The sequence below is a fragment of the Silurus aristotelis genome, assembly GCF_946808225.1.
Source record: "Silurus aristotelis genome assembly, chromosome: 25".
In the NCBI taxonomy this organism is placed as follows: Eukaryota; Metazoa; Chordata; class Actinopteri; order Siluriformes; family Siluridae; genus Silurus; species Silurus aristotelis.
The window spans coordinates 10,943,006-10,970,851 of NC_139598.1; the positions used below are offsets into that span (position 1 = coordinate 10,943,006).

Here is a 27,846-nt window from a genome sequence, read left to right on the forward strand (position 1 = left end):
TCTTCTCCTCTATTCTCTCTCTATAAGGGATTTCTCTACTTAGGAGTGCATTGTTTTAATGCAAATGATAACCATAAAACCCAATACCCCATTCTGTTAAATTAATAGAATTACGAAAAAATGTAATGATAGCAATTAAGTCTTGAAAATGCAAATTTTATAGTCAAGGACAATTACCTCATTTATAGGGTGAGCTGGAGAAATGCCAGAGGAGGGGGATTAGGATGCTAGTTGCTCACGGTTACATGATGACGGATATGTGCCGTGCAGGAGGATATGCACACTCTTAACACACTCGACTACAGATGCTTGAGACAGCAGACTACAGTCAATAAAGATTAAAAAAACTGAACAATATACATCTAAAGATTAAATGTACCACAGACCACAGACTCTGCAGACACTAAAAATATAAAATAAGAAGTGCATGAACATTAAACAATATATACTACTGGCTACAGAATCAGTAGGCAGCAGATATATACACTATGCAGATATAAGCCATATAGACTAGAAACAGCACTGACTATACTGCAATTACAGACAGAATTTGTTTATAGAAATATTTTATTAATGTACCAATTAAACTCTTTAAAAAACATTACAGTAAAAATTTTTATTTACAAATGTTATAAACAATGATGAAATGCTGAAATGGTTAATAGGTATATTTTTAATGCACATTGTACATCACCTACAGTATCTGTACAACAGTAATGTAAAAGTTGTGTGTTAAATGTATCTAATTGTTGTTTTATTTTATTATATTACTTTGCATTACTTCTTTGTGTAGCGTATAAAGTATAGCATAGTATAAAGTTTTTGTGTTTTATTTTATTTTATTTATTTATTTATTTTTACATAAATGATGGCTTGACATTTAAACAATGGGATGTCAGTGGGTGCACACAAGATAAAATACGCCTAGCATTTAATTATTGGAACAAGTGGGTAAAAGTAATGAAATGAATCTTTGATGACTCTGTCAGGGTTTTACATTTCCCTTCACGTCGCTGCTTAGCTAGAGCCACTAAAATACACAGCATGTTTCTCTGTGCAGCCAAGAGAGTCTGGGGGAAAAAATAGATTTTGGTTTTGGCATGTTCATTTATGTTTAGTTCAGACCCAGTCATAATCCAGGTTAGGGTTAGGTTTAAAGATGGAGGTCAGGTTCAAGGTTACAGAGATCTATTTAAAGTTGTTTAAGGATAGTGTTACTGCAGTTACAACTTGCATATCCTCAGGAATGGTTTCAGACTTTTTTTTTACAACAGCAGAAAATCTTTAAATGATCTTAGACCTGTGAAAAATAGTCCTTTTGTGTAGCCTAGTTCTTCACTTGTGCCCTCTGCCTTATGAGCCAGTGGAATAGTGGAAGTGTTTTCTTCAGTTAATGGCTAAGAATTGGATCTATAGGCCTTGTCCCAGAACAACAGCACAGTCCAGACTGCCACTAGATGATACAGAAACACTATTATAGTGGAGTTGTAAACCTCCACACGCTTAACACACTATCATAATAGAATATTGATCATATCACAGCTATGACCCTGCTGCCATGCACTTCAGAGCATAAAAGGTCATTTGGTGGGAGAAAGGAATAAGGGGTAAGTGAGGGGAATGGAAAATACTGTAGCTTCAATGTATGGTCTTTACACATTCATGATTTACAGGCAATGCCAGGAGAGTGCCGGTATGCTGTTTGTCGGTGTGTCACAGCTCAAATATACCTAATTAATTTTAGTCACTGCACTGTGCTATGCAACATATGTTTGCTTCTGTCCTGTTTTTTAGTAATGAATTTAGCCTTTCAAACACACAATAATGTAGCTTGCACAAATCCACATCTGCCTCATATAGCGTAAGAAACATAGGGGTAATTTGGAGTATTAAGCGCTGATCAGAGCATTTGGGAAATGTGCTACAGGAAAAAAACAATGACAAATAACTATACACCATGCATACAGAGCTACAAATTACACCACAAGCAAGAGACGGTTATGCTTGATTGAAGCAATTTAATGTTTCCTCAGAAAAAAATGAGGAAAAACAGGTCCTGGGAGGACAGTTAAGAAAATGACTTTTTAATTGTTCAAATGGTTTGACTCTCTTGGCACGGTGTAAATGCTTGCATCCAGTTAGTGGAGACGTCTTTAAGATGCCCAACTCTGACAGTTTTAGAAAAGAAAAAAAAGAAATACACCCAGCACCCACTCCAATATGAGAAGAATGTGTCAGGAACAACCTTGACACACACTATACACTAAAAAAGTGAGTAATCCCTAATGTGGCATTATCGAGCTGCATAACAATATATATTTTTTTGCAGCCTTTGGAAAATATATTCATTAAATCTCAATGTCCAAATGAAAACAAGCCATCTTTTAAGCAGGGTCCCCAACACTGACATTTCATTTCTCATGTCTTGTTAAAGCAATGTGTTAGTTTGCAAATAAATAGCCATTTGTCTTATTCAAGACCCTGTCGTCTGGGTCAGCTAATTGAACAGCAGTTATCACGCTGCCTTTTTTGTTACACAGCAAAAGAAACTGCCAGTTTAGCATGAAAATAATCAATTTGACGAGTATTGTGTATACTGCTACTCAAAGTAATGCAGTATTGATTACTGCCCTGATGTACTGCTAGTTGCTGAGAGAGGGAGAGAAAGAGAGAGAGATTATTGGCTTTTGATGGATTCCTTTGTGTTTTCCTTTTCACGTTAGTTTCACTGTAGTGGTGTGTATAGTGCTGTTACTGTAAGCTTCATTTTCATTCGTTTTTGATTTATCTTACATGTCTAGTCTATTCTTAGCAGATCTAATCACATTGCTCTTCATTAAAACTATCAACCAACTCATATAAATGCGACCGAGTCCAGGCAGTTGTTGTATGAATGGCAATAACAGCGTCCTTGCTCACACTTAGATCACCTCATTCCTATTGATTAGAGGCAGAGGGAAAGATAGATACACCCCGAACCAATATGGACATGCTTCACTGGCTGAGAGCACACAAAAAAGGCTGGCGGCTCCATTGTTGTGCTGGGAGTGTGTGTGTAAGCGCAAGAATAAAAAAAATAATTTATGTAAGAAAACCTGTAAAGGAATAAAAGATGTAAGGCATGTGGTGTCACCTATAAATGCGTATGCATGTGGGAGTGTGTGCATGTCTGCGTGTTTGAGATCTAAAAAGCACAAAATATGCTTATGCGTGCATTTCCTTATATCTGCAGGTATCTGCAGGCGTAAATAAATGAGGGTGCGTGTGTGTGCTGCAGGGCTGCTTTCCCTCTGTGGTGTCCACATGAAAACACCTCTTGCACATAAGGGCTTTACACATGAAAAAATCAATAGGCCAGTGATAGAACTATGCTGCAGTGGTTCCCCAGGTGAAAGATTGATCTGCGCTCCAGTGAGGCCTCTCTCTAAACCCCAAATAATGGTTAGAGGCCAGCGACCTCCAAGTCTCAGCAGAAAACATACACACCATTCCTCCAATAATTATAGAACTACATGAGTGAACAATGCTTTAAATAGACTGTGTAGTGAACATGGTGAAGTGTTTTAAGACATGACAGCATTAAAGCAGACCAGCCTTGATTCACACTGAATAAACCACATGACTGAAACAGAAATACAAATTGCTAATTTTTGTATTTACTTGTGTGAATGCTCATAGTATACATTAGAATATTTTTTTCTCTTACATCTGTGTTAAAAAAAAACATGTATATGTAGATACCAGCCATTATTTATTTTCACATCACCATTAATACTATTACTACTACTGCTACTACTACTACTACTACTACTACTACTACTACTACTACTACTACTACTACTACTACTACTACTAATAATAATAATAATAATAAACACATACACATCGCCATGATCAGTTTCACAGAATTGTCTATTTTGTTATCTTTTTTTAATAGAAATTTACTAATTATAGTGAAAACTGCCCTTATACACCTATTCATAGCTATTAACCGCATAGCATAAGGGCATTACAATAGTAATAGATTTATTTATTTATTTCCTTTTTATTTTTTATTGCAAAGCAGCATTACAGATATCTGGTAAATATTTAGAAGAAGAAGCAACTTTGAGTGGAAAGAAACTATTGCTAAATAGTGACACTGCATTTAAAACAATACAGTTGACAAGTCCTGAAGTGGAAAGACCAACTATTATTATAGAATTATAGAATTATAGAATGTGTGGCAAGCATATGAGTTTTCTTCCAAACAGCTACAAATCTACAAAGCTTTTATTTTCAACCCTTAAGAGTTATTCATTAGATAATCAATAAAAAAATCACGGTGTAGTAGACAATGCGCTTATAAAATATTTATATTGTGATGTATGTATCTCATAATACTTTTGTAAGTAGTTTTTTCAAGCATCAGGAATTTTCAAATGCCACTGTTTTGTATTATTATTTTTTGTATTTTATTTTACCGTAATTTGCCTTTCAATTTGTTCGTTCCCGATATGTAAATATTACTATATATATTGATGAGTATTATATGAATGAGTATGAAAATTGTGAGAAAAAGTGAGAAACCAATGGCTATGATGGGGTCATTTAAAAAAATCACAACACAGAAACATCTAAAAATCCAGGAAAGTGACAGTATTCAGCTAACAGTGATTTGACCTACAGGCACCTCATCAGTAAAAACGAGCCCACTTTGAGTGATTACTTTCCTACAGGAACTAACAGCTGTATGTGCAAATTCTGCATATAAATCAATTACCAGGCCCTATGTACTTTAACTGCACCCATTAATTAAGTAATGTCAGAAGCAATGAAGCGTGAAGTTCATTACATTTTTAGCATTCAAACACAGGATTATTTGAAGAGAAGATAGCTTTACCTAATGATTAGAGTTAGGCAGTAATGATTAGAGAGGTTGCCAGCAAATGAAGTTAGAAGAATAAAGAGCTGAGTATTTTTAAATGGACACACGCTAGACAACCTCTACTGACAAAGAAGTTACAGATGCATTGTGTTCAAATAGAAAATTCCTGTGAATATCTAACAATATAGCAATTGCAATTGTAATTATAATTATATTTTAAATAATATATTGTAACATAATAATGTTACAGGTGTTATAAAACAGACATGGATAAAGAAACATCAAATCAGTGTTTTGTACAGTTGTTTTTAATGCACAAAAGAATTAACTCCCTAACTTTACCCTGTATAAAATCGTAGCACTAATAAAAAATATAAGTTTATTTTCTGAACATTCTATGAAGGATTGCATCTTTCTATTGAGCAAAATTTGAGTATTTGTTTGATGAATATCAAATTTGGCACATTTTTTACTAACAATGTACCAATTAAAATGCTAATCAATTAATCAAAAAATCTAATTTCTATTTACCAGGGACCATGTGAAGTCCCTTTCTGCTTGAGTAATACCGAATTATAATATTTACAAGGATTTAAATAATAGAAACATTTTAATCTCATAGTGATTCTTAAAAGGTTATACCTGATACAACATCATAAGATTCACTCCTCTGATTTCTACAACATTTAAATAGACATTTGTGTTTTTTAATAACATCTAGCTCAACGAGGAACAGAACATATATTCTTAACACACAAAAGTGTTCTCTCACTAAATAAGCAGAGACAGCACAAACATGAAATTAGATGCATTTTTTCTTTGCTCTTTTGCCCTCTAACTAGCAAAGTTCTTGGTTTTGGACTATGTACATTCGAGTGTATACTTAAAAAAAGAAAAAAAATCATAGTTTGTATATTATGCTTAGAAGAAAGACTTTTCTGAAATCAGCAACTGTGGAACATGAGTGCCCAAGGGTGCGGCTTGCAGGAATCAATTTGAAATTTAAATCACTGTGAAATGGTGTTTGTCATTAGAAATCAAATATTTGAACCAGTGAAACACCCCAGTCCTTTGATAGAACAACTGCACTTTAAGCAATAACTTTCACAAAGGTAAAGAAAAGAAGCAGAGCTTTCATTGCCAACAGCAAAGAAACAGACAGACCTGGAGAAGAAACAATAAGACAAGATATGAGAAGCAGAAAGTAAATTTTTATTTTAGTTTTACTTGAGTGGTGTAACATTGTCTGCATAGCAGTGACAATGGCATAGCAGTCAGTATGATGCTGATATGGGTAAATATTAGGTGCTGCAGAAATGCTGAGATCTTTACACATAATTAAACTGGCCACTTTATTAGACATAGTTAAAGACTATAGCATTAATTCATTTCATTAAGAGAAAGAGGTGTTATTGTGCCTTATACACCCATATGAGCAACATACACATTACTGTGTCTTTAAAAAAATACAACACAAATAGTATATGGTCAGCAGTGGTTGCATAGCAACAGATGGTCTTTAGATATGAATAACATACATACGTAACATATTAATAACTGTAGGTAAAAGGTAAGATGCCTCTAACAGTTTTCATTGTGTATGTGTATGTGTGTGGCCATTGCATCTAAAAAATGATTTACAAAGGACAGAAAATCAATCATAACACAGGAGTATTTTGTCAAAACTGTCAAAATATTAAGAAAGAAAGAAAAACAGTATAACAAAGATGTCGAAAAAAAATAAAAATAAAAGTTCCTGAAAATTAAAATAGTTTAAATTGAGTAATAGTAGAGTAATAAACAAATTACATAAGAAACAGTAGAATGTATTGGTTTTAAATAAATTATAGCACCGCTGCGGCCCGGGTTCGATCCCCGGTCAGGGAACCAGCCACACTTAGTGCCGGGCCCCAAGCCTGGATAAATAAGGAGGGTTGCGTTAGGAAGGGCATCCAGCGTAAAAACATGTGCCAAATCAAACATGCGGATGATCCGCTGTGGCGACCCCTAACGGGAGAAGCCAAAAGAAAGTTTATAGCAAAAGAATTGATACAAACACTAACTATGCATCAAACCCTACCCTAACTTTTTTAACCAAATTTCTTTTAACAGTATATATAGATAGATAGATAGATAGATAGATAGATAGATAGATAGATAGATAGATAGATAGATAGATAGATAGATAGATAGATAGATAGATAGATAGATAGATAGATAGGTGGATGGACGGACGGACGGACGGACGGACGGACGGACGGACGGACGGACGGACAGACAGACAGACAGACAGACAGACAGACAGACAGACAGACAGACAGACAGACAGACAGACAGACAGACAGACAGATAGATAGATAGATAGATAGATAGATAGATAGATAGATAGATAGATAGATAGATAGATAGATAGATAGATAGATAGATTCTACCTTTTTTTTGTCTTATAATGATATGATTTCCTTAGCAGATAGAACAGAAAGTAAATGTGGAGTATTGGAGTATGGTGTAAAATGCTTCTTTAAAGATTCTTTTTTCATAGATTCATCATCACCATCATCATCATCATCATCATCATCATCATAACAGTGCCAATAAGATAATGGAATTCTATTAACATCTATAGTTAGGCCATGTCATGTACATAGTGACGGGATCAGCAAAATATTAATGTAAAAAACTGTTGTATTTATAATGCAAAGGTCAATAAGTCTTAAGGGTAAAATATATTTGGAGCATTAGCCTAATAAACAATGTTTTTAACTCCTCAGGAATCTAGGGTTAGGGTTAGGGTCTAATTCTCTATATAGAAGCACATGAGCTAAAGGCTGCAATGACCGTAAGAATGTAATGACTGCAGAGGAAACCAAAGTTCCTGATCACTATATACCTGTCCCACAAACACACACACACATACACACACACACACACACACACATTTACACACAATCCAATCGAAGTGCAACTTCGAGCCATAATGACTTGCCATAAAGAGAATCATCATCAGAATCATCATCAAAATGACAGGTTATTAAGATCCAATATTAAGCGATGGGCTTTAATAATGATAGGGTATCTATAAAACCTTTACAACCTGGCTGAGTGCAGGAGCAGGTCTCCATCTCTCAGACACATGTTAATAAGCCCACAACCTTTAATTAAGCTGTATGTATAAGTAGGCTCCCATTAAGTCCTGATTTGTGGGCCAGTTCATTTCATCAAAGCCGTGGCCAGCAGACACATACTCAATACAAATCAAGGCACCAGGAATATTATCCTGCCTAATGGGTTCCCAATATTGATATTTTATCACTGGCTGCTGATAAGTGACTTTTAGGATCCTCATTTCTCACAATGTGGAGGCAGCACTGACCTATCTAGTTATATGCTCTATTTATTTTAAGACTTTTCACTTAGATTTTCATGTGGTTGTAGCTCTGTGAAGCAACTTTAGTCTCCTTCACTGTTCAGTTGGTCTCATAGCCACTCCCACTGAGAGGTCCCACCCTGTTACAGCCTGTACACACATTCATGACACACAAACACAAAGCAATGATAAACACATGGCTTAAAAAAAAAAAAAAAAAAAAACTCAGTTCAGTTTGAATCAGAACAAACACTTACGCCATGCACGATTCTTTCTCTTCCTTTCTCTAAGAGCAAGTTTTGAGCCCTTCATCCTACTGTTGACTTCATCCTGCCCTGTCTTCTGACACTGGATGTTCAGATTAACAGAAACACTGTCCAAATCTTCGATGAGCTGAGTATGATAAACAAGATTGGAAACCAAAGACTTAAATCAGACACACATTTATTTCATATATATGACATTCTTATCAAATTAACACTGTAATAAACACTTATGGCAGTCATAGGCAAAATAGACACCTGTGCGTATTACGCCAAATCTGAAAACAAATAAGTTTGAGAATTTGCAAAAACTACATTTACCTTATTTGATCGTAAGTTGTATAAATGTGCGGTGGCACAAAAATTATTCTATTCATTCATCAACATGAAGAAAAACTGAGAATACATCACTGAAATGCACATGCATATGGATCTTCATAAGTGAAGCAATGGTTATAAAGATATATAAATGAAGCACATTGTAGTAACAAAGTCTACAAATCAATTTCCATGCATATAAATTATTAACAAGGTGTGCCAAAATTCACAGCATTTTACTGACACTATACACTACTGGAACTTGATGAGAATAAATAACTTCATTATGTTACATATAGTGGAGGATCTGTGATATGCAGCTTTTCTTCCTCCAGAGACCCTACAAATGTGGTTAAATAACCACAAAATAAATTTTTTTAAGTCAGATTTGGAACATAGAGAGATTGTTATTGTGCAGTCATCTCACCACGCATTACAGAAGAACACACTGGTTTTATGTTGCAAAGCAGAGGTTGCTCAAATACAACCTTCTCCCCTCCTTTCCCTAAAGAGATTTGCAACTTCTATTTTACCTCTCTTTATTAAGAGTGATAATGATTCCGGAGGTGACTGTATATCAGTAGTGAATCACAAATTGGCTCTTCCACACTGCACATATTGAAAAGCCTGTATTATTTCTGCAAATATTTTTTATGATATACTAAAATAATTTGACCAGCACAAACCTGCAAGATAATTGCACCATTCAGAAACCCAAGGTCTCCTAACACAAGAGATATGCCTTCCAGCTTGCAAAGGAACACACAAAGGCATACACTCGCTAACAGCCAAGGACATCATGTTACAGAAACAAAAAAATAATAAAATACAAATAACTTAACAAAAGGTGTGTGCTTAATAAATCACCTCTGTATTTTTTAAGTGATGCGTCAACCGCATAGCAAATGAAGCATAGTCCGCCCCTCGACAGCAGCAATCAAACACGTGCAGAAGTAATTATCAGAGCAGGCCAGGGAAGAGAAAGGATTGATGCAGCTTGTCAATTAATGTAGCTGCAAGGTTCTTTCTTAAAGGTTAACTTTTTCATATTCTGAGAACTGATCTGAGTCAGTCTGAGGGTAAGAAGTGTTTCACATGACTGCATACAAGGTTAGTCATGAGCATGTGGCACAGATAAAAGCGATTAATGGGAAATTTAATAGGGTAATATGTCAATGTGGACCAAACAATTTGCGTGCATGGCCTCTTTAGACTTTGCACAATGCAGATTTTACATATTCGTATATCGAAGCAGAATTTGGTCAAATAAAGCGGCATAGCTATGGTCTGGCATACACTATACATTGAGCTATTGAATAGAAATCTTGCTCTTTAGCATTCTCAAACTTTTTTATTTTTTTCGAAATCCTAATTCTTTAAATCTGGCCTATAGCACTGATGTCCATTAGTGCCTGTAATTCAGCAGCAGTTATGTTCACTGGTGGCAGGCAGCCAAACAAATAACAGATAAACTCTTAAATGTTCCAACAAAACATGAAAGAAAAAGTGTCAGTGCTTAGTGCATGCTGAATGTTCAGTGTGGTTTTGTTTTTCATTTTCTTTTCTCACAAAGGCATTAATAATCTGTTTGGAGGTAATATTCAAGCTGTTGGAGTTTTAGTTGTGCATTTTTAATGGAAATTTTACAGAAGTGATGCCAGGCTTCACATATGCTCCACTAGACATATGGGCAGGAGAGACGACACAACACAGTGGGCCATGGCAACGTTTTCTTAGGCCACAGACACTTAAACAGTAGCCTGAGAGAAAAGACATGCGCAGACGCACATAAAGCCACTGTCGTTCTACTGCAACCCATAATGAATTCACACACTTTTATGTCCAGCGGCAACTTGTTTCTACAGATGAAGCCACACTAAGCTCAATCAGGAGCTGAGTAGTTATGGTTGCACTCAGGTTTGAGCCGTTATAATGTGCAGTTTGGAGCCATTCAGAAGTTGGTAAACATCTGTTTAAATAATGGTTTGGTTTCATAAGCAATTTCTAACTTTGAGTTTAACATCACAGTGGTGTAATAAAGGTAGGCTGCAATCATTAAATGACTGTTTACATCAAATAAATGTTCTGTCCATATGGTGAGAAAATTTATTTGCTACCGCACTTTGTTTAAAACCAGCCTTTTAAATATTATGATAAGTAAAATTAGATTTATCCATCAGACACTAATGTCTCATGATAGAAGGTTGAACAATTGCAACACTGCATCATCATAATGTCCACAGTAAATAACACAATTATCAGAGATATATAAATTACCCATAAGACATAAAACCACCAAAACATAACTTTAAATGTTAAAATGTTTTTTTTTTTTTTTTTTTTATATATTGTAGCATATAATTTATTTTTAACAATATTCTCTTTTTGTAGTTAGAAGATGGTTGAAGGAGGTGAAGACGAGTGTGGCATGCCTTCCATTCTTCACACATTTGCACACACCTACCACTCTGAATGAGCTACAGGAATTTCTTCAACATTACATCAGACTCAAATCAAGAAAAACACAATCATCCTCAAAGTAGTAGTAGATCTCCTGGACCAGAATTAAGAGCCATTAATTTGGTCTGTCCCTCATACTCAGATAGTAGGGGTGATGTCAATCTCTTCATCAAATACACACCTGCCAGGGTGAATCTCTGAGTTGTCTTTAGGAACGATTGACCAGTTCAGATGTGCATTTTTTAAGTAATTTCCCTATAGCATCAAACCTGTGTTATTCTTAAAGGATCACTTCACACTCCTTTGTATTCTATGCATTTGTGAAACATCACTGAGACTGATAGATATGCCGCATGTTGGCATCGTTCTCATCTGTCAAAAGCAGACTTGTGATCCGCCATTAGCTGAGTGCAGTCCCTGGGAGCAAGCTGTTGACACACACGAAGCATAAATCTACTGCTTTTGACACGAAAGTTTTAAAATATTAATTTTGTTGGGCTGATCCAGGTTGTTCTTGGGGGGATGCACGTTAATTCATATGCTTGCAGTTGTTACCAAGTGGAATCTGCGGAACATTTAATTAGACAGCAATCTGGCCAGCAGTCTGCTCAGTGCTGCTCGAGTGGGTGCAGTAATGTGTAGCGTTGTGCAAAACCATACCAAAAATGCAGGCAGTGGGGAACGCATCACTGCTTTCCTCTTTAGTTCCTAGCTAAGAGTTAGAGCTAGGTCAGCAGGTGAAGAATACAATAATGCTTAACACTACTTTTAGCCCTCTTTGATCTGAAGTGAAGCCACTGTCCCAGGCCAAATAGGCCTAGAATATGTGTACATATCTGTCTTCCATTTCTTCTAGCAAAGTTTACACAAGGTAAAGAAAGGTAATTCTGCCCATTCTCAACAATGGCCATTTGTTAATTATTTGTCTTTATATTACACAGGAGCAAAAGGAATGTGAATACATATCTACTAAAATAGGTATTTCCAAAACAAGAACTTTCTTTTATAGAATATTTTTGTTTCCCAAAACTATCAATAGACAAATAGAGTAGGGAAGACCTGCCTGGTAGGTTCATTTATTGTTGTTATATATGAGTTTCAGAGAGAGTGCCTGAGAGAGAAACATGGCCCACCTCTATGATGGCTCCACTAGGCTGCCTAAGGAAGTGTCTGTAGAGGTGACGCTGGCCACTCAGGTACAGCGTGTAGATGGACACATGGCTGCTCGTCTCTCCTAATACAGTGGGTACAGCCCCAGGGGACTTGCACCCTGCAGACTCTTCCTGGGTCCAGATGTAATCATACACTGCCACCTAGTGAGACAATCCCCCATCCCCCAACTCATTAGAAATGATTTAATAACTGCAATGATCAAGCAGCACAAGATTGAAAGTTGAAAATGCAGAGCAGAGCGACAGAAGATAACACAACAGTGTATAGGTGCTTATAGGAAATCTGGCCCAGCTGAAAATGAATACCTAAGAAGTGAGAATATGCCTCTCTAGCATATACATTCAAGTAGGTATTAACACAATCAAGCATAGGGTGAAGGTAAGAAGGGTTTTAGTGCCACATACCTGCACAAATGCTCACTTTGACGCAATTACCTGCTCATACCTTTTGAGAACAACTTAGGATTTTAGGGATGAATCAAATCCCAAACCAGTTGACAGTAATCCTCTTTAATTTAAACACTCTTCATCAGCTTTACTGATGATCCGAGCTCACTGGGACAGGAATGTAGAGGATCAAGTTACCTGATTATTCAACCAATTCTGACCCTGGCACGGCACAAAGCACACCCACCGCCTCGAGAAATGTTATATTAATCCAAATTCTTAATAGTATAAAAAAATACATGATATGCTATATGCATGTATTAGTCCTGATCTCTAAACATGTACATGTACACTAAGGTCCAGATAAAATTATCATAAATTTGTAGATTTGCATAGTATCAGATATGGTGAAATCCATATCTGATAAAGTCCAGCCAGAGAGTCTAACATGTTTTTATACAGTATGGTCATGTTAGCTACTGGCCTCATGCTTGCTACCACTATCATGCATATTTTCGACTGAGCTATTCCTTTATCATTTGAGCAAGTATCAGGTTGCACACCTCTTATTTGGCTGTGAAAATACCTTGTTTGGTGTTTAAGTGCCACACAGCACCCATACTAACCATAACCACATATTTTTTTACATGAAACAATACACATGCAAGTTATTTAGAAATACAGTCCAAGCACATTGCTCCAAGCTTAAAGTCTGTTGCTCTGAGAAACGAGCAGAAATGCACAGATAGTTAGAAATTGGGAGGAAAACTGGAACTCCACTGATCAGGGGAATAGATTTAAGGGCCTTTGTCTCTGTGTTAGAGAAAGAAGCCAACATGCTAGGACAGGACTGAATAACTGCATGAATATTGTGTCTGTTTTTTTTTCCTTCTCCCTACTTGTTCCATTCTATCTATCATTCACCCATTCATACTATTTTCTGAAAGCTCTGTTCAACAACAACAATAAAAACAGCAGGAGAAAATTGGTGGAGTAATGAGGACAGGGTCACGCTACGAGAGAACCTTCATTTCAAGTCAGAATTTCGGTTACTTAAAGGTGTTGCCTAGACAGATTTCTTCTCTACAGCGGATCCTCTGTCTCCACACTACTCTGTTCTCTACATCTGTCTCTTTTAAACCAACTACCTACATGTCTTCCCTCACCACATTTATAAACCTTCTTCTTGGCCTCTTTTTCTCCATCCACAGTGTTCTCCTATTGATACCATTTCCCTTCTCTTCACATGTCCAAACCATCCCAATCGGCCTCTCTCACTTTGTCTCCAAAACGTCCTACATGCCCTGTCCCTCTAATAAACTTATTTCTAATCCTGTCCATCCTCGTCACTCCCAATGAAAATCTCAGCATCTTCAACATGTGTAGTCTGTAATGCCCTATATTGTGTACAGTTTCATAAGAAAATATCCCACCTTCAAAGTTGTATACTGTATTATGCAATACCTGCTAATGCCTCTGTAATCATGAGGAAATCTGGTAGCCTATTGAGTCGTTTTTTTCGATAAAAACTTGATATACATACATTGATATTTTCAATTATATTTTAAATATTTATATATGGTCTTGTTTGATCAAATATATTTCCTATCATAATTCATCTATTAAATATTTTAGTAAAATATAATGAGAACCAGTGGTGGCTATTTTGGTGTGTGTGCATGTGTGTGTTTGTATGGATAGAGGGGTTTCTGTGCCATTGTCCAACTGCTGGCACTAAGTGACTGATTTAAACTCAAAGCCTGGGTGTTCTCAGAGAGCCCATCTGTGGATTAAGCAGATAGCATTCAAGTGAGGTAACCTAATTCTAACCAATCTAGCCTGGATTTATAGTGGACGTCTGTACATGGAGATCTGATAGAGTCCCATATCAGTCCCTTTATTTGCATCAACAGAGACGGCAACTGCTTTTTTGAGGTCTATAAACATCAAACCATGTCTCCAAACCCTGACATAAATTCTGCATTTTACAGATGTTACAGCAAATGTACAGACAGGATCCAGGAAGTGGAAATAAAAACGGCAGCCGATGCTCAACTCTCCTCAAAATGAGCCTGCGCCTGCTCCCAGCCAAATAAGATTACATGTTTCCAGATTTGTAAAAATGGATATACGAAATTTGATAAGCGTCGCACTCAAGTGTAAGTGTCTCCTGTATTCAATACATTCTTAATGCACAAGCTAAAGAGTGTCTTATAAGGAAAAGCTGCTTCATAATACAGTTGTAGTCATGCTGATGGAGGGTGGGGTGAGAACGTTGTGACTTACACAATATGCTTGTAGAACCAAGAGAAAAGGTGACAATATGGAGACACCAGAAATTTTAAAATAAACACAATTTTAAAGACACATTAAATAATAAAACTATGAAGGTGCAGTCAGTGATCACAAACCAAGAAAATGCTGAATACAGGTAGCAAAACACTGGTGTCTTGCTTCGGCAGAATAGTTTGTTTTAAATTAATCTTTTAATAACATCACATATAATATAATTGTGAAAACCTTGATCTTCCAAATGAGTAGAACAAGGAAGAAAAGGGGCCTAAACAAAGCTTTGTATCATCTGACTCTCAGTGATCCAAATAAGATGGTGGCATCATTACAGAGTCTACTCATCTGCAGCGATCTCTTTTTAGCCTAATTTTACCTTCCATCTGCATACTCGTTGAGCTAATTAAATCTTTCCCCTTTCTCTCTCTCTCTCCCTCTCTCTCTCTCTCTCTCTCTCTCCCTCTCTCTCTCTCTCTCTCTCTCTCTCTCTCTCTCTCTCTCTCTCGCCATCTCTGTCTCTATAGTCTTCGTGATGACAAATAATGCAATGCAATTTTGGCACATTATTATGTATGAAATGTGAGGAATAATGTATTCCATTCGGCTGAATATCTCTACACTTGCATGTAATGAACAACAAAGTCAACTGTTTGTGTAAGCATGTGTGTCTGTGTATATGTGGGTAAGTGAAGTTTCTCACTTCATGCCTTCTTCACATTCTCACTCACCAATTAGCCGGTGGCCTTTATGATCACACAATCCACCTCAGCACTTGAATCTATATTGTATGTGTGTGTGTGTGTGTGTGTGTGTGTGTGTGTGTGTGTGTGTGTGTGTGTGTGTGTGTGTGTGTGTGTGTGTGTGTGTTTGTGTGCGTGCGTGCGTGCGTGCGTGCGTGTGTGTGTATGTGTGTGTGTGTCTATATATATATATATATATATATATATATATATATATATATGTACACCCAAATACAGACATACAGTACACACACATACATCCACGCACATCTTTGAGTGCATGTTTTTATTATTATTATTAAACCTGAAAACATACACACCAATACGAGGGGTATAAAAAAAGAGAGTTAGCACAGTGTCACTGTGGCTACTCACTCTGTACCGGAAAGCACTATTCAGGAAGTGGCTAGTGGCTAACGCTATGGATCCTTTATTGTTTTATGTCCAGCTTTAAGAATTTAAAAAAATCTAAAGCCTGACAATTCCACATATCGAGGGAATTAAGGATGTAAGAAATTAAGACATTTGTTAAAGTATTCTGAAATAAGTAGAACAGTTAAGTATATCATATATTTAGAAAAATAAATAATAAATGTAAAACAAACACACAAACATCTGTATTTCCCAAAAGGGGTCTAACAAATCTAAACTATAACTTTTTTTTTCATTTATTTTATTAATTTAATTTGTGCCAATTTTAAATGTAAACTCTTTAAATGCTGATTATCACAAATGTTAATATTAAACTGCGTTAATAGATAGATAGATAGATAGATAGATAGATAGATAGATAGATAGATAGATAGATAGATAGATAGATAGATAGATAGATAGATAGATAGATAGATAGATAGATAGATAGATAGATAGAGTAAAGAGTGAGAAAGTGATAAAGAGAGTGTAGTGTTGCACCTCCTGGATCCTTTGGGCTCCTGGTTCTGTCCCGCTTGGCTTTAATTTACAGTGGGGAGAAATAATTAGAATCTCACTTTTACGAAGAGTGGAGTGAAAATGTAAACAATGCTTCCCTGCAGGCGAGTGCTTTATCACAGTGACAGGTGCATTTGAATGAGTCTGTGTGTGAGTGTGTGTGGCGGACAGCCTGGGTTATTTATGTGGTAGTAACACATGGCAAGTCTGGTACAGTTTGATATGATAGACCACAGAGCGCACACAGGGATGGTTGCTCTATACAGAATGATGGACAGACAGACAGAACTGAAAGAAGCCAATACAGATCAGCATTTAAATAAAACTATGCATAAAGAAACTAACAGATAAATATATAAACACAGCGCTAAACACATTCCTGTATGGGAATACCCAGTTAATCTTTTTTACAATCTCTCAATTACAGAAATATAGTTTTTCTGTTTTTTGATTTGTTTTTTTTTTCACACATGCACACAGGCCCCAGGCATGCAGGCATGACCTAATCAACTCTCCAGTAGTTGAGCATTGTGTAGACAGTTGTTCACTCTGCTGAACACAGCTGAGTCACATGCAGATATTATCACACTTAAAATAGAGGCACGACAAGTGGGTTTTATTATTTCAAAGAAAAATTACCACAAATATAAATGCACTCATCCTTAGGAAAATGTTTTGCCTAACCAGAGTCTAGTAGACCCTAGATCACTGGGCAAGAGTCAGAAACACAGCTTGGGTGGGACACCAGTACGTCACAGTGCATAATGCACACACACTCAATCACACCTCTGGGTTTATTTTTAAAGCTGAATTAACAGCATGTTTCAAGGGGGTGGTAGAACCCAGAAGAAATACACATGGGCCAAAGCCAGGATCAAACCATGTGCAGAGCAGTAAATGAATCCTGTAAATTGTTATGTATTGTCTGTAAATTGAAAAACATATTGTATGTGTCATTTATTAATGAACTGTAATACATTCACTTACTAATACGCCAAAGTTTTTGGCAAGTAATGCATGTGTTCTTTCCAGTTCTGATTCAAAGTGCAAACATCTCATATGAGTAATGCCTACATTTTAGCTATAATGTTTACATAATAGCAATACAATTTCTGTCATTTCTGTAAATGCAAGGCATTATGACTGAGAGTACATGTTGTAAAGCAGCCATGCAGATGCATTGTAATTCTAATTCATATTCTAAACCAGCAGATGCAGAAGGCTCAGCTAATCAGAGCTCGGCCCCACGCATGGATAACCCACACATTGCCAGCCATTAGAATAGAATTGAAATAGGCTATTACTGTAGACTTGTGGAGGAAGGAGCAGCCAGTTTACGCATTTAATGCTGTTTATCTGCCATTTGTATCTGGAGAGGTCCAACTGTAAGCTGGTAAAAGCTTATACATGACAGGCAACTGAAAAGCAGCATGTTTCAATAAAGTGAGACCAAGTATCTCTCATTTATTTAGTAGTGCACACTCTGCACTAAAGTTTCCAAGCTGTGTTTCACTGTGACTAATAGAACGACACCTTGTAATAAAAATTTATAAATACTTAAACAAATAAAAATACTGTGAAGAAGATAACTGTCAATTTAGAAATAAAAAAGCTGAAAAGGTAATAGAAAGAAATACAAGGAGAGACACTGAGAGTGATAGCATCTCATCAGAGGATTATCTTTTTAATGAATCTGCATAATTCCCTGTTACTAATCGGCTTTTTACAAACGCTTTAAAATTCCTGTTTAATCTATAAACAATTCCTAAAGGTAATCTTTTACTTAGTAGAACAGACCAAGGATACCTGGGAAAGAAACTTTCTAAGTTTGTTGGGTTTCAGTGGTGTAGCATTTTCCAATCAATGTCCATGAATGTGCAGTTCACACTCAAATAACCTGCATATTTAAAATTTTGTTAGATTTTTATTCTATATCTGCAAAATGTATTAATACATAAATAATACAAAATAATACAACAATACATAAATGGTCATTTTACTTAAATTATTGTTTCTTTAAAGCCTATACTTCTTGGCATGGTAAATATATTTTACAATTAATAGTTTATTTCACCCTCTCAAGGCATTTTAAGTCACCCTTTGATATTGACCTGCATACTATTTATTTTATGATATATTGTTTAAAATGTCTATTTAATGCATTTTAAAAATGAAAGGGTAAATTATTATTGTAGCAATGAATATTTTAAGGTTATATTTTATTTCATTATATATGTTCATAAAGTCCATAAGAGTAACAAATACTGCATTTCATATATTGCTCCTAAAATATATATATACAGTACAGACCAAAAGTTTGGACACACCTTCTCATTCAAAGATTTTTCTTTATTTTCATGACTATGAAAATTGTAGATTCACACTGAAGGCATCAAAACTATGAATTAACACATGTGGAATTATATACATAACAAAAAATGTGAAACAACTGAAAATATGTCATATTGTAGGTTCTTCAAAGTAGCCACCTTTTGCTTAGATTACTGCTTTGCACACTCTTGGCATTCTCTTGATGCCTACTTTGAAGAACCTACAATATGATATATTTTCAGTTCAATTTTTTGTTATGTATATAATTCCACATGTGTTAATTCATAGTTTTGATGCCTTCAGTGCGACTCTACAATTTTCATAGTCATGAAAATAAAGAAAACTCTTTGAATGAGCAGGTGTGTCCACACTTTTGGTCTGTACTGTATATATATATATACATACACATCTATATAGAAAACTAACCTAATCCAGTGTGACACAAAGACATTAAATCCAGAGTGACATAAAAGTGGAGAGAAAAACCCACTAACAATTAAACAAATAAACATTTATAAAGGTAAACCGTATCACTATTAGACTGGACTAATATTATGAAAGGTGTTACAAATAAAAACTCCACTTAAAACAAAGATATTCTTTTTAAAAATTCCATTCATCCAGAACATCTCTAGAGAATGTTCCCTCATCTGTTGACAGTTCAAATAGTTTCCTCTGTTCTACGTTATGAGAGGAGGAGGGGTGATCTATGAGAGTCTGAACATGTGGACCTAATTCTGCAGTGTGCAGCTGCATTTGTTTTGACAGCTGACTTGGTGAGCAACATATTAGGATGAAATGAAATGAAAAACCTATCTCTGATGTGTTTGCTGAATGAATCCCCTATTTTTGTGGAAACAGTCAGCCTAGCTGTTTAGCTAGATGAAAGATCAGACTGTTGACATTCAAAATAAATCAGCAGCAATGAAATATGTATCAAGTAAAAAAGCTACAATTCTAAAATTAGTTTAGATATATCTAAAACAAATAGCCACTGAACCAAAACCAAACCCAGTATTACTTATTTCCACATCATCATGAGAATAAAGCATAGCCTGCTAAAAATATGTTGATAATTTTTTTAAGAAAGACAGGGAATTTCACAATTGTTTTAAATGTTTCTGCTCCCATATTAAGTCCATGCCAACCTATATGTATAGACTGATTTATAAAATCCACAAGAATTCCTAATCCTATGTTTTTCTTTGTATAATATTTAAAACAGTGTGTGAAATGATGTAGGTGTATGGCCACAAGATATAATGAACTCCCATCAAACAGAATATCATGAAACAAGATAAGATAAGATAAGATAAGATAAGATAAGATAAGATAAGATAAGATAAGATAAGATAAGATAGAAACAATATGATAACATTAATCATTACATCATTTAAAGTACATTTTACCATAATTTCAAATGTATATTTGCGTGGCTGACTAATGAATGTATACAATGTCCTTGTTCTTTTTTATTACATCCGCAATTAATACTGAATTACACTACATTTATAAAAATGTAAAAAAGTTAAATAAATGTGCACATACAAATAATATATATTACTCAAACATTGCCCAAACTTTTTTACAATCTTAAACCATTTGGGTGATTCTGTGTTCACTGTGACCTACATTTTTTGTTCTTGGCTGACAATAGTGGAACTGAATGTAGACTTCTGCTAGTGTAACCCAGATGTCTCAAGTTTGTCTGTGTTGTGTGTTCTGTATGTGCTGGGAGTTATTTCTCTGTTCAATGTGATGGTGAAGAGTTATTATTTGTTACCAGAGCCTTCATTTCAACTAAAATCAGTCTGGGTATTGTCCGCTGACCCCTCTAATCAACTAGATGTTTAGATGGGAAAACTATTTTATTTTTTATTTTTTGCACCATCCTATATAAACTATAAAAATTAAAAAGAATGTTTGTTTTTTCCCCGCCATTATGTATACAGTCATAATTCCTGGTTTGGAATTCGCGGCTCGGAAAATTTGCGGGTTCTTTTTTGGAACCTAACTAACAGCAAGTTGCGGATCATCTTAAAATTCGAAGGAATCCGCAGCAGGACCGAATGTTTAGGAAACAGTATGAATAACATTTTAACCTATGTTTTCACTAACAAATTTCATAATTTTTTTTAAAACACATTTTTGTATTAAAGTTATATAATGTTTAGATGAATTCACTAAGATACCATAGGGGCTGCTGTTGAAAGAATCCACCCGTGATGTGTCTGCTCAGAGATGGGTTCTGAGTTCCGACACTGTGTTCAATATTCACAGATTTTCAGAACTCGTGGGGGGTCTAAGAATGTAACCCTGCGAGTAGACAATAAAAACTTTTGTGTTTAATAAAAAAGAAATTTGACTTTGAAATACTTAAACCAGCCAATATAAGTACAAATATAAAGGGAAATTATTTCTCTACCTTACTCCTCCCTACTTCTTTTACCATTGTGCTGCTGCACAACTTTCACACATTGCTGCCCAGCAAAAGCTGTTGACCTTTTTCCATGGCAGGCCCACCCCTTCCTTAGTCACATCTCATATTGTGATGTGTGTGTGAGGGCTCTGTAGCCTCGGGCCTGCCAACCCATGCACAGCACTGTCCACTAATAGCATCCTGTAATTGAAGAAGCAGCTCTCAGACATAATGCAAGCAAACAGCTTTGTAAAAGGACATTGGTGTGCTTTCAGAGGGGTGCAGGTGCCTCTTTGTGACCCTAGCCATATCAGGTCAACCCCTCCCTTGTGTCATATTGTTATGTTTGTGTTCCTGTTTTAGGTTTGCTTTCAGGGAGCCCAGCTTCAGTTGGCCCACTGTGGAGCCAGAGCTACTGGTCATGGGCTGCTAGTCAGCAGGTAAAAATTTGCAAACAAATTCTATGACTAAAATACTTATGAGCTTAATAAACTTCTTTCTCATGTTACTGTATTTGTTGCTGATATGTAGTGCATGTGGGCGTCAGTAGAATAGAGTGATGTCGAGTGTTTTGGCTGCAAACACATTGGTCAGACTCATAATTTCATAACAATGTCTGTAGGCTAATACATTGAGATGCGACGTAACAAGTTGTTAATACATTGGTTCATGTTGTTATTAACTGTGCAGCAAGTACAACTTTGAGGCCACAGTTCACCATAGAGGTCTTGCCTGTCACTCACTTAATAGTACAGTATATGAGAAAAGTAGAAAGAGTGAGTGAGTGAGTGATTGAGTGAGTGAGTGAGTGAGTGAGAAGCAAAGTAAATGAGAGATGGAGAGAGAGAGAGAGAGAGAGAGAGAGAGAGAGAGAGAGAGAGAGAGAGAGAGAGAGAGAGAGAGAGAATGAGTTAAAGAAAAAACAACAAAGTCTGTTCATCATTAGGCCACTATTCTGCTGTGTGCCTCTCGTGACAGCCCCCAACACACCCACCGATCAGTTGTTTTGCAAAGCACCTTCGGTGTTTCCTAAATTCTGCCTGTGGAAACACATTAAGGAGAGATGGGGAGACAAACGCTGTGGCTTTGTTAGAATCTTGATGCAATTTTAGTTGCGAAAACATCTCGGGGGCTATCAGCGGCCATTAGCAAAATCAATGTCACCATGAAGTTTCTGGAGAATTATGGCAAGATTAGAGTTCTGGCTCATGGCTGCTCTGTCACTGTCAGACACTCAGTGACAAAACAGTTTGCATTACCTGCTAAAACGCGGCAGGCATTAGTACCTCCCTCCCAGGTACAGTAATCAAGAAGGCGACAGCAGACAATTAATGAGGTCCATCTGCACCAATGGCTATACATAATTAATGCCCTCATTACACACACGCTATGATTTTAGGCACCACTTCATTTTCTATCTCTCTCAGCTCCACGCAGTTGCCTTACAATGCAGCATACAAAAGCCGAAAAGAGATTAAATAAAGGGTGAGTTGCCTACATGGACAGATAACCTCCATCACCAAAAGCCCCTCTGCATAGTTTTGTATTGGAAATTGTTGTAATTTGTACTGAATATTAAATAATCACAAAAATAATTTGCAAAACTGCTAAACCTAGTGCCATTTATGTTATAATATTCAGTATTCAAATGTTAATAGCAGAGTGTAATATCTTAAACAGAAGCAATAATGATCATCACATGGCCTGAAAGAATATCAACCATAATATAAAGTTAATTAAAGAGTTAAAAATCTGATTATGTTTTATGATCAGCTGCTGAAAATTACAGGTTTGATGATAATAACGCTAGGCCATTTGTGGATATGTTATTGAATGTGCGTCTTGTTTTATTGTTTTAATGCTCTTGGGAAACAACCAGCATTAAGACTTTACTACTATTAGATCTAGCATCTTGTTTTTTGTGTATCTGAACAAAATAAATACTGAAATAAAATTGCAGTGTGTGTAGTAAGGTGGGTAAAGAGCATAACTTCAACTTCAACTTCCTCTTCACTGCAGAAGAAAAAAACACCAGATACAATGTGTGGTTTTGGTATTACAGTATAGTAGTTTTTGTGGTTATAATATGAAATAAAACTAAAACCTATACACCACACTGAAACCATGAAATGCTACAGACAGAGATCAAATAAGATCTATTTTTATCATCCTTCCCTAAATGACAAGCAGAAATACCATTTTACTAAAAAATGGCTGCATCAGTTTTCTCCATATATGTAAATGTAGCAATGTAATTACACTGATTTATGGTTTAATTATGCCTACTGCAAAAGTACTCAGCTGTATGCATGTGTCATGTAGTGAATCTTCAGCCATGAACGGCAACAGCTCCGATTCTAAGTAGAACAAGCTACGCCTCAGTTTAAGTAATATATAATAACATTAAAAGGATGGCTTAAATAAAAAAAAAGAAAATCTTTTTTTTGGGGGGGAAAAATTTATTTTTTAACAACACTGCTATTTATTTATTAATTGGAAAGACCTGAAACATTCTCTGAATAGAGTAGGAATACATTTACTCCTTAATATTTTGTAGTGCTACTTACAATTGAATTTTTAAAATTTTTGTGTAAATAAAAAAAATGACTCCAGCTAATCAGCACCAACTGTGTTACTAGAGCTGTGTTAGGTGGGAAAAACTGAAATGATGTAGTGCAGGAAAAGTCCTGCAGGAATGCAATCTGACTACCTTACTTCATTTTTTTAACAAGTTATTATTAACGGGTCAGTACACCCGCATTGTTTAACATGGCTAGTAATTCTTAACATAAAACTAAATTTTAAATTGTTTATGTTAATGATACCATTTTATAATTTTTAAACACTTTTTAAAGCAAATGTTTTATTAAATTCTGAATTTTGTTTAATAGAGCACACTATTTGTAGAGACTCACACAGACTTTATAAAACACCTATTTATTTGAATAAATGTTTGCTGTTTTAAGCTCTTGAACCTCAGTAAGATATTTTTGGTTACATTTTGGTTACAATTTAAGGTGTAGCTCTTATGACTTAAAATTCTTTCTGGTGCATGTTGTGAAATTATCCCAGCAAAACCCCAAACCCTTCCAACAGCTTGTTCCTGTCTAATCATTCTGTTTGTTCATACAGTATATGTCTGTTTGTCTCACTTGACTGGTATTTGAATCAGACTAGTTATTTTAACTATTTAATTAATATTCTTATTTTCTTTTTATCTTAATACAATCTAACCTTATTCTTCATAATCATGATAATCACAATTCACTGTGTTCTGATGTTGTTAAAACAAGATTATGTAGAATAATATTTAGAACAGATTTCTTTTTTGTAAATATATCCATTTAGTCCAATGTGTTGTAATTTGTTATATGATTTAAATATTTTTTCTTATATACATTTTCCTGATCTAATAATCACAATTCAATTTCGTTTATGGCCATTGTTATGAACTGAAATAGCAATCATAATAAACACTACATTCTTCAGAAATGTGTATGTGTAGGGATAGAGCCTGCTGAAAATAATCAACTTTAAAGTGCAGTGAACATCTGAAGCATCCTATAGCTCTGTTTAACTGTATTTTCCTTGTACATATTTTCCTTTTTCTTGTCTTTGCTAATGAAAGCCTTATGGCTTCTTGTTATTAAAATTGTGCCTCTCCTATATTAATTGGATTCATAATAAGGAACATGCAGGATTCACTATTTAATTGCTACGGCACATTTGGAATACAGTTTTGGAAATATATTTTTAATGAAAACCACTGCATCTTGACCTAATCATATCAACCTTCTCCTATCTAATTAAAGATGCAAAAATCATTAGAGTTGCAAAATATTAGTTTCACATTTGTCTCAATGTTCCCTTCCCTCTCTGCATATGTTTCTTTGATATGGTGATGATAAATAGTTAATGAGATACAAATGACAAAAATTTGCATGTAGGCAAATTAGTTTAATAAGAATATGTATTTGGAGAGTTGGGAAAGTCACCCTTTTTTGCAGGGAGTACTTGCTATAATAATTATGAAATAATGGCCCAGGCCGTCTTATTTAAATGAAAAATTGCCTTGCTGGATAATGTTAAAAATGGTGAAATGCAATAACCCTAAATTTTCATCATGCTGGCAAAGGAGTTTAATGTGTTATCATTTTATCATTTCAATAAGGGGGAATTAAGGGCAATATTAGGAAAGCTGTGATTGCTGTGATTCTGAAACAGAACTGTACAGCAACTGAAGGTTGAGATGGGGAGAGGAAATGGTGAAAAGTCATTGCCTTAATGAGAATGTTTGCAAATGCATTCCAATGTTCTCCAGATACAGAAAACTACTGAGGTCTTAACCCCGCATACCACTTACCAGCCATGAAGGTCAGAGAGTCAAAAGATTGAAAAAATTGAAAAAGATCAAGAAAGCAAAAGCAAAACAAAGATGTTGAACTGACAGCCAAATGTGTCTACTATTATGTACACTGTTAAGAAAAATGGCTGTGAATTTTATAGTAATTTACTTATGGATGGAACCTTCACTTTAACCTTTTAACTCCTGCATCATATCTCTTTCTCTGTGTTTTTAAAGCATCAGTCAATTGATTATATGTACTGGACTGTTTTGTTTTATACTATACAAGCTATTAAAGTACTGTAGTATAAGCACATGTAGTTATATACTTGTTCTCTGTATGTGTGTGTGTGTGTGTGTGTGTGTGTGTGTGTGTGTGTGTGTGTGTGTGTGTGTGTGTGTGTGTGTGTGTGTGTGTGTGTATGTGTTTGTGTTTGCTTTTGTTAAATTATTCTTTTTTTGTCTATACATACTTACTAAAATATGGAAAACTGGTTTCCATGGTCTAATCTAACAACTGCTAGCTGCGATTTTTTTGGTAATTATTTACAAGTAATTAACATGAAACTAAAAACCTTTGATATGAATTTCTTGCTTTTTGAAATGTAACTAAAAAACTATAATGATTTAGACTACTGTATCTTTAAACACAATGCATGGATAATCGATCACCCCTAATTCCCAAATTCATTTTTTTCAATGATCATTAGATGATCATTCATGAGAAGACTTTTTTGACCTTGCAGGAATGTAGCTGCAGAACCAGCATGTTAAAATGCCATTTAGCTTTGATAGACTCTTTAAATACCCAGAAATCCGAACTGTGTTGAAAATCCTTTACAAGAAAAAGTACATTTTCACAAATGGCTTTACTTTTTCACATAGTCTAGCAAGCATGACATGAGTTATCAGGCAGCAGTTGGGCAATTTAGCAGAAGCAATCTAATGGATTAATATTAAGTCTTTTTTATCATACATTAATCCAGCTAAGCATTAGGGCTAGATAAATGCTCTGAGACATTTGGCAGTCTTTTAATGGTTAGAATGGTGGTTAAAACAACAAAGCCAATAAATTAAAACAAACTATCTGCACAAACCTTTCGTCTCTCTCCACTGAAACCTCTCCACTGCTCCGCCTGTTTTACAATGTTACTAAGCTCCTGATTTGACACTTCAAAATCGTCTGGGATAAAAAATGCTTTCTCTGGACTGTGAAGACGAAGGTACACATCCAACATTCTGCCATCGTTATGGAACCTGAAAAAGAAGAAAGATGTGTTCATCAAATGTAATTAGAAAGATACTGTATATATATATATATAAAATGCAAAAGTATTCTGACAATCTTTCAAATAGATTTTTCTTTTTTCTCATCTACACACAGTTCCCCATAATGACAAAGAATTCTAAACATTTCATATATATATATAAAACAATGAAGAAATGTTTAGAATTCTTTGTCATTATGGGGAACTGTGTGTAGATGAGAAAAAAGAAAAAAATATATATATATATACAGTGCCTTGCGAAAGTATTCGGCCCTCTTGAACTTTGCGACCTTTTGCCACATTTCAGGCTTCAAACATAAAGATATAAAACTGTAATTTTTTGTGAAGAATCAACAACAAGTGGGACACAATCATGAAGTGGAACAAAATTTATTGGATATTTAAAACTTTTTTAACAAATAAAAAACTGAAAAATTGGGCGTGCAAAATTATTCAGCCCCCTTAAGAGTTGACGCTACTTGTAGCGCCACCTTTTGCTGCGATTACAGCTGTAAGTCGCTTGGGGTATGTCTCTATCAGTTTTGCACATCAAGAGACTGAAATCTTTGCCCATTCCTCCTTGCAAAACAGCTCGAGCTCAGTGAGGTTGGATGAAGAGCATTTGTGAACAGCAGTTTTCAGTTCTTTCCACAGATTCTCGATTGGATTCAGGTCTGGACTTTGACTTGG

General features: G+C 35.4%; 1 protein-coding gene across 1 annotated transcript in view; it reads right to left on the minus strand.

The window, feature by feature from the left end:
- Positions 1-7,160: 7,160 nt before the first annotated feature.
- Positions 7,161-27,846, minus strand: part of LOC310719849 (uncharacterized protein) — a 44,574-nt gene continuing 23,888 nt past the window's right edge. The window contains exons 5-8 of the mRNA XM_083530017.1: positions 26,986-27,145; positions 12,409-12,588; positions 8,492-8,627; positions 7,161-8,384 (exon numbers count right to left, since the gene is read on the minus strand). Coding sequence (XP_083386143.1) covers positions 8,335-8,384; positions 8,492-8,627; positions 12,409-12,588; positions 26,986-27,145 — 526 coding nt within the window. The 3' untranslated portion in view covers positions 7,161-8,334. The remainder of the gene's footprint in view (positions 8,385-8,491; positions 8,628-12,408; positions 12,589-26,985; positions 27,146-27,846) is intronic.